This window comes from Nymphaea colorata, chromosome 14 (assembly GCF_008831285.2).
Source record: "Nymphaea colorata isolate Beijing-Zhang1983 chromosome 14, ASM883128v2, whole genome shotgun sequence".
Lineage (NCBI taxonomy): Eukaryota > Viridiplantae > Streptophyta > Magnoliopsida > Nymphaeales > Nymphaeaceae > Nymphaea > Nymphaea colorata.
This window is the reverse complement of record NC_045151.1, coordinates 5094381-5110890: the sequence shown is the minus strand read 5'-3', so window position 1 is coordinate 5110890 and position 16510 is coordinate 5094381. Positions and strand designations below refer to the sequence as shown.

The window sequence follows — 16510 nt, the reverse complement described above, 5'->3', positions numbered from 1 at the left end:
ACATTTTGAACGGGCGGGATGGTGGGAATTTACGAAGGCCAACACCTCCGCCTCCGGTAAAGAGAACCGAGAGAACATAGGTTTGCAGCTGCCCACGGAGGGACGGCGGCCGGATGATAACCACCTTGCGGGGTCAGATGGTCCTCAATGGGGAGTGCGGCGTCCTTATCTCAACAAACAAGGAAAATGGAAAGGTCGAGCGAGCCGGAGGCGGAGGAGGAGGGGGATGTGGCGGCCGGGGTGTGGCAGGGAAAGGCACCTCCAAACAAAAGAGAGGATACTTTGGTCCTTTTCCCTGCTTGCTCATGCGATGTAACGACTGCGCGTGATCGACTGGAATACCCTCTGTCTCTCTCTCTCTCCGTCTCTATCTTTCTTCTCCTCTCTCTCTTCCCGTATATGTACTTCTGACACTCGACCACAAGCAAGGAAGGGAGGATAGAAAAACGAAAGAAAGACAAGTAGGGAGGCATGGTGGCTGCCATTTCTTGCCCTACCAGGAAGTTCGTCTCGAATCTGGTCGAGAAGATCTTCAGTAGGAGATTAGCAACCATGGGGCAGTTGTCTGCTACAGCATCCGAGCAGCTTATGAACTACGAGTCCCAGTACAGCGCCCACAAGTAATGTTAAACATCCCCCGTTCTTTCATCTCTCGCGCTCTCTATGTCTCTCTCATTGGACTCTGTTACTGATTTGCCTTCTTTGCATCGTGGGTTGTTTCTTCCCTCCCCTTTGTTTCTCTAAAATATCTGGAATGCGTAATAAAACACCAAAAAAAAGCTACCATCCGATACCGATAGTGTTCTCAAAGGCAAAAGGAACGCGTGTTTGGGATCCGGAAGGCAACAGATATTTGGATTTTCTCTCTGCGTATTCGGCCGTTAACCAGGTAACCCTCTCCCTCTGTTATTTCTTTCTGGTGAAAACGCCATACTGCATTTACCTCCCTTTCTGTTGCCTGTTCACGCTAGTCATTTTCTTTCTGTCTGCCAGATGAGACCATCTTGGTCATATCTGAGTGAGCTTGCTGATTAGTTCTCTTTTACCACTTTAATACATCCACCTATTTGGTCCGATTCCTCCATGTGGAAAATGCTATCTTAAATGTCAACGTGTTTCTGAAAGGAAGACAGTATTTTTATTCTTGTTGGTTGGCTTTTATTTGGACACCCACCTATAGGTGCACCTTCATCCTCCTTCCTTGTTGATTTGGTCCGCTGGCCCCATGTGGGTAGTAATTTAGTTTGACGAAGGCGTTCATGTTTTTATTTTTAGCGACGAGTCTATCATCATTAAACACTTTTTGGTTGGACCAAGTGTTCTTTTTAACTACCTCTCCGGGTGAGGAGAAATCATCAATATTCCATGTATTGAACGAATTCATATCTGTCTTTCTCTCCCTCTGGCCTTTAATTTCAGCACTAAGGCCAAGGTCGTCCACACTGAAATTTGAATTTTACATGTTCGAGAAGCCTTGGACAACTGTTTTGGTAGCCGGGTCAGCGGATTCCCGGCTATTTCTGGGTCTGCTGGATTGATGGATTTAAATAGACCATGCCTCTATCCTCTCAGGCCAACTTTACAAAGTTAGGAAGGTTTACTGCATTCTCAACCTTAATTTGAATCTAAATTTTGGTTGAACGGTGAACTGAATAGCTGTGGGTGTTCCACACTTGGTGTAATAACTTGCTCGAAGGTATCCCTCTTTGCTTATCCTGTTTGCTTTCATGGTGCAGGGTCATTGTCATCCAAAAGTTGTAGACGCATTGATTGAACAAGCCAAAAGGCTTACTTTGAGTTCGAGAGCATTTTACAATGACAAGTTTCCTATGCTCGCTGAGTATCTTTCACACACTCTGGGTTATGACATGGTTCTGCCGATGAATACTGGGGCTGAAGGTGTGGAGACAGCAATTAAATTGGCTAGGAAATGGGGTTATGAAAAGAAAAATATTCCAAAAAATGAGGTACAAAGAAATATTTGTTCCATTATCATCTAGATTATATTTTCTTAATTTGTTATTCTTGTATTGCATGTCATGCTTATTACGAAATATCATACTTATCAGAAAACATGACCTATAGAGTGTTCTAGTGTGTGATTGGTGAGTGCTTGATTACTAAATGTGATTTTGTTTCTGAATTAAGTTATTGCACTAGAAGAGTTTGTTGAACCTGAAAGCAATCCTGTTGTTGCTGCCATTGCATAAAAGCACTTATGAGAACTTTCAACTGTTTTAATTCTGTATGAATTGAAGTTTGAAAACTGTGCCTCTGTGTTTTCCGTTGTTTATTCATTATTATCATTTTAAGTGGTTAGTTCTAGAGAATTATATTTTGCTTAAGCTTGCCTGTGTCCATGTTCAAATTCTTTACCAAATAGCAAAAAATTTGTTGCTTGAAGAAGCTGGGACTGCGCATCCAATGCTCGTAAGAGATATCTTGGGTTTGACCTATTGTCATGGTTACTATACCACAAAAGGACTACATCTTACTGCTGAGTCTTCCTTTTGCTTAGAGATCTGCGCAGAACGGGGTGAGTTTGTTGAGTCATTACGGATGTGTATTACTCGGTGGTAAGCCGTCATGATGGCATGGTAGTTGGTCAGATCTTGCTTGAATCTTTGATTTGCTTATGAAAATCTGTTGTCAATGGTATCATGATACAGCAACTTGAGTAATAAGCTGGGAAATTCAAATTTATTTATTAGCTTAATAGTTAATATAGCAACCATTTAAATGCTTCTTGCAGGCTATCATTGTTTCTTGTTGTGGATGCTTTCATGGTCGCACATTAGGTGTGATATCTATGAGCTGTGATAATCAAGCAACACGAGGTTTTGGTCCCATGTTACCTGGCCATGTAAAAGTTAAATTTGGAGATGCAGATGAACTTGAACGCATTTTCCAAGGTGTGTAGTAGTGAATAATGGCAGCAATTGAGATTCTGTACTGGATCTGCTGTAGTTGATATCTCCTGCATACTGATTTCATTATTTGTATGCATTTTTGCTGTTTTTGATGGTATTGTAGCTGAGGGTGAGCGAATTGCTGGATTCCTTTTTGAACCTATTCAAGGAGAGGCAGGGGTAAGTATATTGAAAGAGAATGATATTCATATGATTAAGATTGCACTCTAAGTACATCTTTATTCTAGGGAGCTAATAACATCTTGTGCGTAAGTAAAGTATCTCAATGCCATATTATAGCTTTTGTATGCATTAATCTTTTCAACATGCATATGGCATGTGACATGCTAGCTGGATTGATTTGTTTAGAGCGATAGGTTTTGAGTAACGCAATAAATCCAACTTACAAGGTGCTCTTTAATCGCTTAGGTTTAAGCAACTATCTACAGATGCTATTTTGTTTTCCATAAAGAACATAATCCTAGTTGATATAACGATATCATGTCCAGTGCTTCCGGATTTAGGTATGTGCTGGTTATGTAAGTTGGTAAGTGCATTTGAAGCAAACAGGTGCAGGTACATTTATCTAATGTGAGAGGCCTGTACAGAAACCTGTGCTCCATTTGTGCTATGGAAAGCAGGTTGTAACGATGGACAGGGTATTTGGAGTTGAAAATCACTTTTCTCTGGCAGGAGAAAACCTTTTTTTTGTGTGCAAGGAGGTGAATGGGGCCCGTGAAGTGGGTGTTGTTTTCCTGAAATCAGTTGCCTTTCTTTTGGGATAAAAGAATACCATAAGTTGATATTTTCTGCAACTAAATGGTTCTCTAGCTGTTTGTGCATTCACTTGAAGTGCTAACTGTTGATCGGGCATTTTTTACAAATATTGTTCTTGGGTTTCTAACTATGACACTTTTTCAACTATTAATTGGAAAGTTTGTTTTTGTCAAGGAACTTAAAAGTTAAAACATTAAAAAATGTCTAACAAATAGAAGAATAAAAAATCAAGTTTTCTACAAAAACATTAATCAAAATTCAAAATACTTAAAAATGCATTAAAAGTAACCTCCAAAAAACTAAAATATATTGACAATCATTTTTCTGGAAAAAGGAAAAGAAGTGTAAAATTGCAATATTTTTGTTAGATGTTCAATATACCAGAAATTTTTACCTTTTTTCAGTTTTCATTTGTTTTCCCTTTTTTCCTTCTCTAAATGCTATTGTTTTATTGATTAGTATCTCGTATACAAAGCGAACTGGACGATTCTATACTAAAGTATACTTACAATCCTTTTGTCATTTCGACAAGTATGTGTCCTCATTAGTTTGGGTATTTTGTTGTGATAAATTTTCCAAAGGTTCTTATTTACTGTTTTCTCATAGAAAGCATTTTTTTCCCTTCTGGGCATGACTTTGCAAGACTATGTTTAATTTAAAGTGGCTGTTCAACATGCTGGGATTCAGAGAGCATCGATCCATGGAAGAGTTTATTTGCTTTGAATATTTCCCCCTTTAAAAACCCCTTGTCCTCAAGGTGTGAGCATGGAAGGAGGTCGCTGACTGAGTTAAATCGTTCAAGGGTCTGTTTATGATCTCTCTTCCAACTTCCATGCTGCCCTTGGATGGCCCATCCTTTCCAAGTGTTAAGAGTAAAGTAATTGATGAACACATGAGGCTTGAAATTTCTGCACCCATCCTTGTCCTGCCTTGGTGTAAGTAAGATAAAGGCCCTTCTTGTTGTAAAAGTCAGATTTGGTAATTTAAGCATGAGCCTCACGGCAAGGACAAGAGTAGCTGTTCGGTCAAGGGCATTTCCTGCATACTCCCCTTATGTTCACGTAGAGGAAAACCACTTGACAGAATGGACAATAGTATATCCTTTTGTTCATGTAAGGATGGTTTGGAATTTGCCTTGCCCCTTTCTTTGGATTGAAAATTAGGTACATGCAAACAGCCTCAATGCATCTTGTCTCAAGATTTCATTGGAATGGGATGATCAGGCTGCACCCCGTTCCTTGGCTTCGAAACTGAGTTGAGCCTTTCAAACCCCAATGTGACTCTTCCTATCATGACTCGACCATTTGTTTTCTTCATGTTAATAGCAAGAACCGGAGGAACCAAGCTCAATCAGGAAGTATTTGGTAGGTCCAAAAGTGTGTCCCATGAAGACCTGAATGTTCGAGTTCTATGGTTGTCTCATTCCCTTTCGCCAGGCTCACTTTTTTAAGTTGCCAACTCGAACAAGGTAATGGTGAAATAGCAATTGCTTTTCCAGGATCGTGAATACCTCCAACAATTAACCTGACATAACATATATTTGGCATCAACGTGGGAGTAGTTTGAACTTTTTTTGGACCACGAGCAGCTGGAAAAACAGAATGTATTATCCTAGAAGTGTGGACTGGAACCAGAGCAATGATGATGAGAGAAGCATGCAAACAACATATCAGTGATATGTTTGTCCGTGCTCCAACATCTTTATGTTGATGGTTTTCCATTAATTTGCCACGTGAAAAAGTCCCTTGATGTGCTTCCATGCTGTGGTAGTAGAAGGTATGCCAAATTCGTCCATACTTCATACAACTCCTTACTGCAAGAGGAACACAAGACTCTGTCACTCGCCTTAGAAATTGGATTAGTGCCTGAAAATGACAAATGTGTGTCTCTCCACCTTGCAACCACCATTTTGATTTCCAGCGGCGGTCTAATGCACAATGAATGGCAGATGAGCCACCAAACTCCCTGCATGCTGCTTCTCTATTCTAGAACTTCTGAGGTGGCCATTCCCCCAGATGTTCGCCAAATATGAGTAGACTCCACCTCCTTCGAGTTGACATCAAATATCTTTTTCACGTTGTAATCTAACAAGGGCAAGTGCCCTTCCTTCTTGAAGTGCTCAGGTGAGTTCTCTATAAAAAATTCCAGCGATTGAAGAAATCTAGGGCGATCATCTTCAAAATCAAAATCTGTGATAAAAAATAGCCTTTTTCACACAAATTTCTTCTTGTAAAAAACATGAATTGCTACACGTGTATGTTGACAATCTAAAAGAGAGCACATGTGGGCCTGTGGCACACTTCATCAGACTTAATATATTTTTGACCAGACAAAGAGGCCATGGAGTCTGCTATTCCTTTAAGCAATCGTTCTCTTCTATTGTTGAGGCCTCTTCACAGGTAGAGCCGATGGAGTAAAGTGGCAATTTCTGGACATGTACAGAGTGAAAAGTCCCATGAGTCACCCACTTTTACCAACTGGTTATGAAAAGTGTCCCTAGTTGTAGTAAGAGAGCCGAACCTCTCTGGCCACTTGGTGAGATGCTGCCAATCATCACCCTTTTTCGCCTTCATTTTTCTTCTCCCCCATATAGAGATACCCCATGTGCCCAACACATCTTTCACCAACATAGATAATGTTGGACAGAATGGCAACATCGATGGTCTAGATCAATGTTATCACTGGCGTAACGTATCGCGTATCGGTCGGGCCGACCTATCGCCGTATCGTAACGTATCGTAAAATTATTTTTTTAATTTTTAAAAAAATATTAAAAAATCATAAAAAATTCCAAAAAATCATAAAAAATCCAAAAAAATCCGAAAAAACAAGTAAAAATCAGAAAAAATCAAGAAAGATGTATTTAAAGGAACATTCATCATTCATGTATATGATTATGAAGTATGAACTATGAACTATGAAGTATGAACTATGAACAACACATTCCAAAATAAGAAATCAACACATTCCAAAATAAGAAATCAAACATTCAAAATAACATAATAAGCAGCTGAAGAGAATTCGATTGCATCACAATTCATAATTTCAAAAGTGAAAACATATAGTTATCAATCATAATTCATTGAAGTTTCAACAACAATCCTTGTCAATCGTCATTTCCATCATCTTCTTGATCATCTTCATTTTCTTCATTAAGTGCTTCTATCCCTTTTGTTGGAAATGGAATGTCACCAACATTCCATTGCTCTCCAGCCTCTCCTTCTTCAATAATCTCTGCTACTCCTTCAAGGTTCAAAAAATCAAGATCGTCCTCAAGGTCATCAAGTATTACAAATTGTTCTTCTTCAACCCAAGAATCTAATATATCAAAATGGTCAATGTTGATAGGATCATATTGAATGTGATGCTTCCTCGTAGATGTTGTTTCTAATTGCCTAACAAGAGAACAAATTAACAAATTGTTAGAAATTAAAATATATATTAGAATTTGCTATTTTGCATAACAAATGTTTACCTTTGTCTCAACTTCATATTATAACGAATGTAAACAAGGTCATTTAACCTTTTATGTTCCAACCTATTCCTCTTCTTACTGTGGATGTGCTGAAATACACTCCAATTTCTTTCACATCCAGTTACACTACATGTTTGGCTGAGGATTCTAATTGCAAGCTTCCTTAATTTTGGGCAATCAGGCCCAAACCTTTCCCACCACAAATCTAATAACAGATGGAAAGTAAAAATGAGATTGAATAAATATATGAGAAGGTAGAAGCTAAACAACAAATAAAATAAACCAAAAAGTATAAAGTCTCTTTTTCTAATACCTGGACGCATAGTTGACCTGCATCGAATTGTTGTGTCTCTCCCCATGCTACCAGAAGCCGTATCATATTTGTTGATCGACATATAGATAGCGTCTTGTGCTTTATAATCACCTATGTAACATGGGTACTGCTCCAAAGGAGCAGTACCAGTACCATACCGGTACGACACCGGTACAGGTACGGGTACGACGTCGGGTACGGCCTGGGTGCAGCGCTGACCGTGTCGGGTACGGTCAAAGTACCCGAGGTCGAATCCGACCATTTTCAGACTCGGTCAAAGTTGACCGAGTCCAAAATCGTCCATTGCACATTTTAAAAAACCATTTTTTTCCCTCTCTCGCACGATGTCTTTGCCCTCTTGCCTCACCCCCTCGCCCCTCTCGTCCCTTGCCCCTCTCGTTCCTCGCATTTTCGCCACTTGGAACTCCCAAAAGACATATTTTTGGTCTTGAAATTCTTAGTATCTACAAATTTTGGATCATGATTTAATGATTTATGAATATGCTATTTTGTTTGTAATTTTTTTGATATATATATATATATATATATATATATATATATATATATATATATATATATATTTATTTATTCATATATATGTGTGTACGGCCGTACCCCCGCACCCAAGTTTTTGGAAAATGATTCGTACCTGTACCCGCACCGGTACCCGTACCGGCACCCGCACCCGTACCTATGTGACATAAATAATCACTTGCTAATACCTCAATACAATCCAACATGTCATACTCGACCTCTCTGTCCTTCTTGAAAGTAGGAAGATATCTAATAGCAGGATTTAGGTAGTAGGCTGCTGCATGAAGTGGACGATGAAGTTGTCAAGACCACCTTTCATCTATAATCTTCTATATAGGCATGTACAATTTTTTTTTTCCCTTTATATTATCTCTAATGGCTTCATTGGCTCTGTCCATAGACTCATATAAATATCCAAATAGAAGGCCTATCTTCACTATCAACTAATCTGAGGACTTTCACTAGAGGTACACAAATCTTCAATAAGTGCACACATGATTCCCAAAAGTCAGCATTTCATCGAAGATGTTATCCACAACTGTCGTAGCCTTTCTTTTATAGGCATGTGGATATGCAGCCCAATCATCACTTGAAAACATCTGCCTGAGAGGAGTTCTTTGCTTGACTATACCCTGCACAGTCAAAACATTTGTAGCAAACCGTGTTTGTGCAGGTCGAATCAATTCAGCCCCATTTGTGAATTTCCTCATCAAATTCAAGACATAAGCATGATTATAAATAAACTTCGTAATTTGTTGGCATCTTTGAACTGTCAACTTCATATCATCTCTTTCACCAAGATCCTGAAGCATAAGATTTACACAGTGAGCAGCACATGGACTCCAATAAAATGTCCTATATCGTGCTGCTAACATTTCACCTGCAACTTTATAATTTGCTGCATTATCAGTGATAAATTGCACGACATTTTGAGGCCCAACTTCTTGTATAACTTTGTCAAAAACCTCAAACAAAACATCAGCAGTAGACAAATCAACATATTTTAAGAACATAGTACCAAGGGGGCAATATACAAGGAAGTTTACCAATGTTTTGTTCTTGATGTCTATCCACCCATCTACCATTACACTGCATCTTGTAGCTTTCCAGCTCAATTTCAGTTCATCACAATATGCCTTGACATCTTTAACTACATTGTTGAGAATTTTACCTCGCAATTTATGAAAAGAGGGCATTTTATACCCTCGGCCTACAGTAGCAATCGCATCTGCTATAGCTTGAAAATGAAAAGAGTTTGCTGCATTGAAGGGAATGGATGCGTCATAGAACCACCTTCCTATGGTTTCATCTGCTGCTTCAACAGTATCTTTTGAACACATGGCTGTACGAATCTCAGGCTGAACACCAACAGCAGTATAATTGAGAAAAAAATTCTTGATCGAACCAGACATATTACTCGACTTCATAGTAGGTACTCTACCAACACCAGTACAACCCCCACCCTTGCCACATCCTCGTAAAGCTGTACTTGCACTTGCACCTCTTCTTTTTTTTGGTTGCAGGTTGAAGAACCACCTGTATGTATAATGTCTTTCCCTTTAGCTGTTCCCAAACTGACACCAACATGTTCTTCTTCAAGCTCAACATCTTCACCTTCACTTTCTTCTTGTTCATGTGGGTCCCCATATCCTTCCTCTGCATCTTGCATTTCCTTTTCAATCCTATTTGCTTTCACTTCATTAAGAAGCTCCATACACTGGTGCTTTACATACGCTGGCAATGGGTTCTCTTGGGAGCCGTTGCAAGCAGCCACATCGCTGTGTGTACCAGCTATATGGTTTTTAAAGCGAGAGATCCCTCCTGATATGATTTGCTTACAATAATTGCACTTAACTCTTAACCTATCTTTGGGATTCACCCTTGTACACCACTGCCATGCAGGATCCGACATTATATCTTCACAAAACAAGTAAAAACATACAAATAAATGTAGGAAATAAGAGAAATGAACGATTCAACGGCAAAAATGAGTTATTTCTTACCTTCTTGGTGTTAGAAACCAAAAAACCCTCTTTCTCCAAGCTTCCCACTGTCCCAAGACTCCCCACAACAAGAAATAAATCTTCTTCACCTGCAAATCTTGATGCAAATGGAGAAAATCTCTCCCTCCCACGTCTCTTGCAGTGTTTAGAAACAATAGAAGAGAGAGAGGAGCGTAGGTTTTAAAAAAAGACAAAAAAGGGGCCGTCGGGCCCCTTTTTCATTTTAACCCCGTATCATACGATATGGGGGTGTATCGCCCGTATCGCATGATACGGGCAATACGCATGCGTTACGCACGCGTATCGTGTACAGAACATTTGTCGTATCGTTTTTGTTGATACGGATGATACGTATTGTACGATACGCGTCTGTATCGTACAATACGGATAACATTGGTCTAGATGGAAGTTTGATGGCTTGAATTGCTGATTCCCTATCCATCTGCAGCTTCCTCATCCACCTGATGTACATCAGGGAAGGCTTGGAGATCGAAGGACGACCTGGTACCCTTTATCATGAAAGAATTCAGACAGAGGTTTCAGGGTAATGGCATGCAAACGTACCTGTTCTATGGCAACCCAAACACCCATCGTCGAATTAGCCTCTCTCTCTCTCCCATTTCTCAGCAGCTGCCTCCTTCATCTTCCATCCAAGAGGTCCTAATCTGGTTGAGGGCGACCGCTTTGGCTTGCAGAAAACCCTATCAGGTCCAACGGAAAAGCAAGAAGCATACCTCTGATTTTCAGTTTCTGCCATAGCTCGATTCCAAAAAGGTTTCTTAGGCTGCCTTAATGACCTTCCGCTCCACTCTCCGGTGTCACCTTGTTTGCATTCTCTAACAGAGATGAAGGGATGATCTAACGCCAACCCATTTTGCAGGCAATCATCTTTGCCGTAGCAATGGAGGGCTGCTGCTCGATGCTTGGTGAGGCTGGTTCTTACATGACCCCAGGGAGGTTTCCACACCCATTTTGGTGCCATATTACATTCATTTTAGTGGTCGCATTCTGGAGGGTCCTCCATTCAATATTGGGGAAGATGTTGTGGAGCACGTCTGGGTCGATGTCTTCAACAAATATTGCCAACTCTAAGGAAAACTCAGCATCCCCATTTCCATCAACCTTGCCGTCGTGTGTTGATACTAGCTATAAGTCGACCATTGCCTTTGCATTCTTTTTGTTCCCACCAATAACTGCACTCTTAAACTGGTTTTTCGACACAATCCTTGATGCATCTTCTTCACCCATATCGTCTGAAAGTGCCATGGTGTTTTTCTGTTCGGCCTTGGCTACTGACTTAATCTCTGCCACATTTTTTATGGATAGCTCTATGAGCTTCATCTTGGACTGTATCTGCTCAGAACCATCGTAGTCTTGGTGAAGCAACTGCATCAGCAACTCCTTGAGAACTCGTTGCCCCAAGCAAATCACCTATAGTTTCTGGTCGATGTCAAGCATCTTTTGATTGATCCTATCGAAAGAATCGTTTAGTTTCACCTTCCATTGATCTATCCGACCCAATTGATCTGCAACATCCTTCATCAAGTTGCCTTCAGAGACTGGCTCTGATACCATTTGTTAGCCACCAACTAACAAAGCTTGTTACAAAAACAAAGTCACACTGATAAGACCCCTAAACCCACTCACGCAGGCCCTAATCCCTGATTAGGGTTTCTTCATCCCGGAGGAAAGGCACTTCAACTTCAGTGATAGCCCTAATTACAGCTGCCCAATCCTTATTTATAACTGTTCCTGGGTCAGTCTAGTGGACCCAACCCACAACCCAAGCCCCTGTCACTATCACTTTCTTTCCTATTAGTGCTTCTGTCCATTCAGAGCAAGGTCATATATCTCAACAACATATTGAAAATGTTTTGATAATTCAGGAAATGGGAAAATGAAAAATATTGGAAATCGTGTGGTTTTTGAAAATATTACCAAAAGAAAGTCATTGCATGATGATATCACAAGTTTTATTCTCATAATTGCTGGTTTTTGAGAAACTAAAAGGCACTCGTTGTGTGAAATTTAAAATGTTTCAAAATGTGTTCTTATGTTTATAAGAGAGTAGGATGGTAAAAAAGAAAGAATTTAAAGGTGATCTACACTTTCACAAAATTTTTAATGAGGTTAAAATAAGGGCTTAGAGAGGGTCATCTCTTGCCCTTGTTTTTCTCCTTTTTGAGAGAGTCTATGCAATGGAGTGGAAGAGGGATGAAAAGAATGAAGAAAGACGAGGAACTGAAGGGATGAAGGAAGGAAGCAATGATAGACTAAAAAAGAAATGAAAGCAATGGAAGGAAGGAAGGAAGCAATGATAGACTAAAAAAGAAATGAAAGCAATGGAAGGAAGAAAGGAAATGATGAAAGAAAGAAATGGAGGACAAAAAGGATGGTTGAAAGAAAAGACAGAAAAAAAGGAGGACCGAAAGAGCAAAGAAAGGAAGGGAAAACGATTTTTCTAATGAATTATTGATTTTTTAAGATTGTTTCACTTTTTAAAATTTTTTGAGATTTTCCTTACAAAACTATATTTTGAACAAAACTTCCAAGAAAATGGCCACCGAGAAATTGCTGATAATGATGATTTGTGAATGGGGGTCACTTTACATGGCTGTCGGCTGTCATTGGATGCTTAAGATGTCGGAGAAGGCACAATCTGGCAGGAGGACAGGTCTTTGATCCTGTTTTGTTTTTTCTTTTTCATTTTTATTATTAACATAAGTTAATTTCATTTAAAGATTAAATGCTAAAAAAACAAGCATGGATTTGGTTAAAGGTGACCAAGTCATCTTTTTGGATGACTTAGCTGTAGGTGCATGGGCTACAACCCTACAACCTGTAAACCAGAGCTCGACCAGCGGACAGAGATCCTTCAATATCACAAGCTTGAGGCACCAGCCTCACCAATAACACACAAGAAAAACCTCAAACTAGAGGTGCATAACCTTGTATTGCTGAACTTGAGATACTACAGAAAAACAGGCTTAAAGCCCTTGCCAAAACAAGGGACAACAGTCCCTTATTTATAGTACAAGGAAAGGTAAAGAGGAAGAGGGAGATGGCTGTTGGGCCAGCCCCAAAGGCTAGATTTCTAGCTGTTGGAAGCTGGTCCAACAGCTAGTTCTTCTCCCTTTTACAAATAAAACAAGGTGAAAATAAAAAGAAACAGAAAGGGAGACATTTCCACTACAGGTAGTTCTTATCATACATGTACATAAAAATATACAGAACCATATATCAAGCAACCAAGGGTATATGATATATTTAGATTTAACTGGTTTCATCTTAATATTTCATCCTTTGCCATCTGGTTTTTAGCTTTCTAAAGCAAGCTTCATCTTGTATGTGTATTTTCTGTCAAGGACATGCTAATTTCCTATTGGATTGGACTTATTTGATTCAGGTCATAGTTCCACCTGATGGCTATCTGAAAGCAGTCAGAGGACTCTGCTCCAGTCATAACATATTGATGATCGCTGATGAAATACAAACTGGTATTGCACGCACTGGAAAAATGTTGGCATGTGACTGGGAGAACATTCGCCCTGATGTTGTTGTGAGCCCCCCTGTTCTCTAACTGATTCTCCAAACCTCTGTTTCATTTTAATTTAGCAAACTTATCTTTTCAATTCATATGAATTTATTCTCTTTACTTCATCCAGATACTTGGAAAAGCATTAGGTGCTGGTGTGCTGCCTGTAAGTGCAGTGCTTGCTGACAAAGATATCATGCTTTGCATCAAACCAGGCGAGCATGGAAGGTTTTGCATCTTCTAGACTGATGAATAATGCTATATTGGTAGTTGCTGAAGTGTCATACTTCTTTTTGTTTGTATTAAAGAAATTTTGGGTTTCAGTTTTTGCAAGACCCTTGTTATCAGGGTTCAGGTGTCTGACTTTTGCATTAAGAAAGTGTGATGGAAATGACACAATTGAGGGCCAAAAGCCTGAAACTAACTTTGAAATCAGTTCAAGCATTTAAAGATAGAGGAAATGTCACTTTTGTTTTTGCCCAGGACTTCCAAATCCCTTTTCTTAAAGCTTGGTTCAAGGATAACTTTTACTTTTATTATGTGGACATCTTTAAGTAAAAGTTTTTGGTGATTCATATTTTTCCTGCTTTGTATGCTTCTACCAATATAATCCTGAGGGCCCAGCATTGACTCTGCTTTTTTCATCAGCACATTTGGAGGGAACCCTTTGGCAAGTGCTGTCGCAATAGCTGCTCTTGATGTTATCAAAGATGAGAGTCTTGCTGAGAGGTAGCTGTTCCAGCACTACTCCTCATTCCCTCTCTCTCCCGCTCTCTCTTTCGTGTTTACTAGTATATGAAGAGATTTATGATTCACCCTGCCTTTTATAATTTCGTGTTTTTCTTGTTACCAGGTTAACAATTTTAGGCATTACAATGATCAACTTATTACCATGTATGGTGGCCACAAATAGTCATAGTTTCTGAAGATCATTGGAAGATCCCATGATTTTTGTTAAAAACTTCATTTCATATTGATCCTCTGACATATTTTGTTCTTCCTGTAATAACATCATTGTTTGACTAAAACAAGTTATATTCCAGTTTTTATTTTTTGAAATGAAAATCTTCTAAAATTTTATAATACTTGGTTTCCCATTTTTCTACTTCATTTCAGGAGGCATCCATGCATATGCTTTCTTGTCATCAATTTTCTTGTTGAAGGTTGCTGAACTTTTGTCTCTTATAGTTCTGTAAAGACATTTCTGAGTTGCAGAAAATGATAATAGTGGTAAGTGAAGGATGAACTCTATCAACTTCCGGTCCTTCACATGACTCAACAATCTTGGCACAATTTGTATTCGTGTTTCTTGCATTGAAAAGGGTACCTGCTATCATGACTCCAATTTCTACGTGCCAACAGTCTCTTTTCTATTCAAACTCTATTATCTTCTCTGCCAATTTTTCAGCTGAAGTTTGCATTTTTATCTGCGGTAAACCTGCAGGGCTCTTGAGATGGGAGATGCATTCAGACAGCTGCTAGGTGAGATCCAGCAGAGGTTTCCTCAGATAATTAAAGAGGTAAGAGGAAAGGGATTGCTGAATGCAGTGGAGCTCAATGGCCAGTCACTTGCTCCTATCACGGCTTTTGATGTTTGTCTCAAGTTGAAAGAAAGAGGAATTCTTGCAAAGCCCACTCATGACACCATAATTCGTCTAGCTCCTCCATTATGCATTAGGTATGTTGCTTTCACGTTTATGCCATTGTTTTAGATTTGTGTAGTGTCCAGACTCGAGCACGCATGTCCACGCATGTGCAGACATTGTGGCAGAACTCCTTTTGGTATTTCATCGAAAATTTGTATATCAACGTTTGATTGATTATCTTACTCTATTTTCTGTTTTACCCTTTCACTTTTCCATGTCCTATTTGGTAGTTTGGAGGAGCTGCAGGAAGCAGCAAAAGCACTAAATGATGTTTTGGAGTCTGATTTGCCGAATATGAAAGAAGAGAAGCCTGCAACGGCAGTTCATGCTGCCCCTGAGGCATGCGATCGCTGTGGCCAACGGACATACAGCACATGAGTGGAGTTTTGCTGTGCACCAAATAAAATTGGTAATTCCCTCACAATTAGGTAGAATGTTTATGGTACTTTCAGATGCCAAATACTTACATCGCTGCAATAATCATTTTGTCGTTGTGTTTTCTTTTCCAGAAAAAAATCCATCCACATTTTCTCTTATGAGGATCTTGGTCTTCCCGGCTTTCTCTTATGAGGATCTTGGTCTTCCCGGCTTTCTTGAACATTTTCATATTGAAGTATTTGTGGTAGTTGGAATGAATCTTGTAGTGCCTTCAACTTTCTTTTTTGAAGTTAAACGAAATTCAGCGACAATCTTTGTGACCATTTCGTATTGATGCGGAGAAAGATGGCATGCACATATGGAGCTGTAAAAATTAATCTCTTTCTCTCTCTTTATATGAGTATGTTTTTCCTTTTTTTTTGTATAGTTTTATCTTATATACATCTTTATCCTTTTCAACTAGAAGTTCCAACGGAGTCCGGTTAAAAACTGAAAAAGAAAATTGAATATTCAATCAAGAGGGAAATGGATTCAGAAGTTGGGATCAATACAACGCATAAAAAACAACATATTAACGTATCTTGCTGCCCAATGTTTTCGTTGTCTGGGAGGTTAGCCAGCATTTTTTTTTAAGTTATAAATTCGACCTCTTGCGCCCAGTGGCATGCTGAGTAGTTAAGCCTGTGAGAGAGACAAGAGTATGACAATAGTTAGGCTAACTCATATTTTCTGTGTTTCTGATTAGATGAGATTTTGTTTGCAAAGTTAGAAATTAGTCCGTATAAAAGTTGTGTTAATTTGCGGAATTGAGATAAGGCTTTATAAGTGGAAAAATTTCAATTCCTTTTTTTGAAAACTTGCAAAGCCTGACATGACCAATCTAAGAAACACTCTGTAGCTAGTTGAGCTGTTGTGGTGTTTGGATGCCACAAGAAACAGG

At 39.3% G+C, this 16510-nt stretch overlaps 1 protein-coding gene across 1 annotated transcript; it reads left to right on the top strand.

Annotated features, from left to right (window-relative positions):
* Positions 1-190: 190 nt before the first annotated feature.
* On the top strand, positions 191-15601 carry LOC116267812 (ornithine aminotransferase, mitochondrial). The gene is made up of 10 exons (XM_031649727.2): positions 191-620; positions 781-889; positions 1737-1967; positions 2753-2912; positions 3034-3089; positions 13418-13570; positions 13677-13774; positions 14195-14275; positions 14991-15224; positions 15423-15601. Exons 1-10 carry the CDS (start codon positions 472-474, stop codon positions 15568-15570), a joined length of 1419 nt encoding a protein of 472 aa, XP_031505587.1. The 5' UTR covers positions 191-471; the 3' UTR covers positions 15571-15601.
* Positions 15602-16510: the final 909 nt, after the last annotated feature.

Coding starts and splice junctions, on each gene's coding strand:
- LOC116267812 (XM_031649727.2), top strand. CDS start 472: ATGGTGGCTGCCATTTCTTGCCCTACCAGGAAGTTCGTCTCGAATCTG. Junction 890..1,736: donor CGTATTCGGCCGTTAACCAG/GTAACCCTCTCC, acceptor TTCATGGTGCAG/GGTCATTGTCATCCAAAAGT. Junction 13,775..14,194: donor AAACCAGGCGAGCATGGAAG/GTTTTGCATCTT, acceptor TTTTTTCATCAG/CACATTTGGAGGGAACCCTT.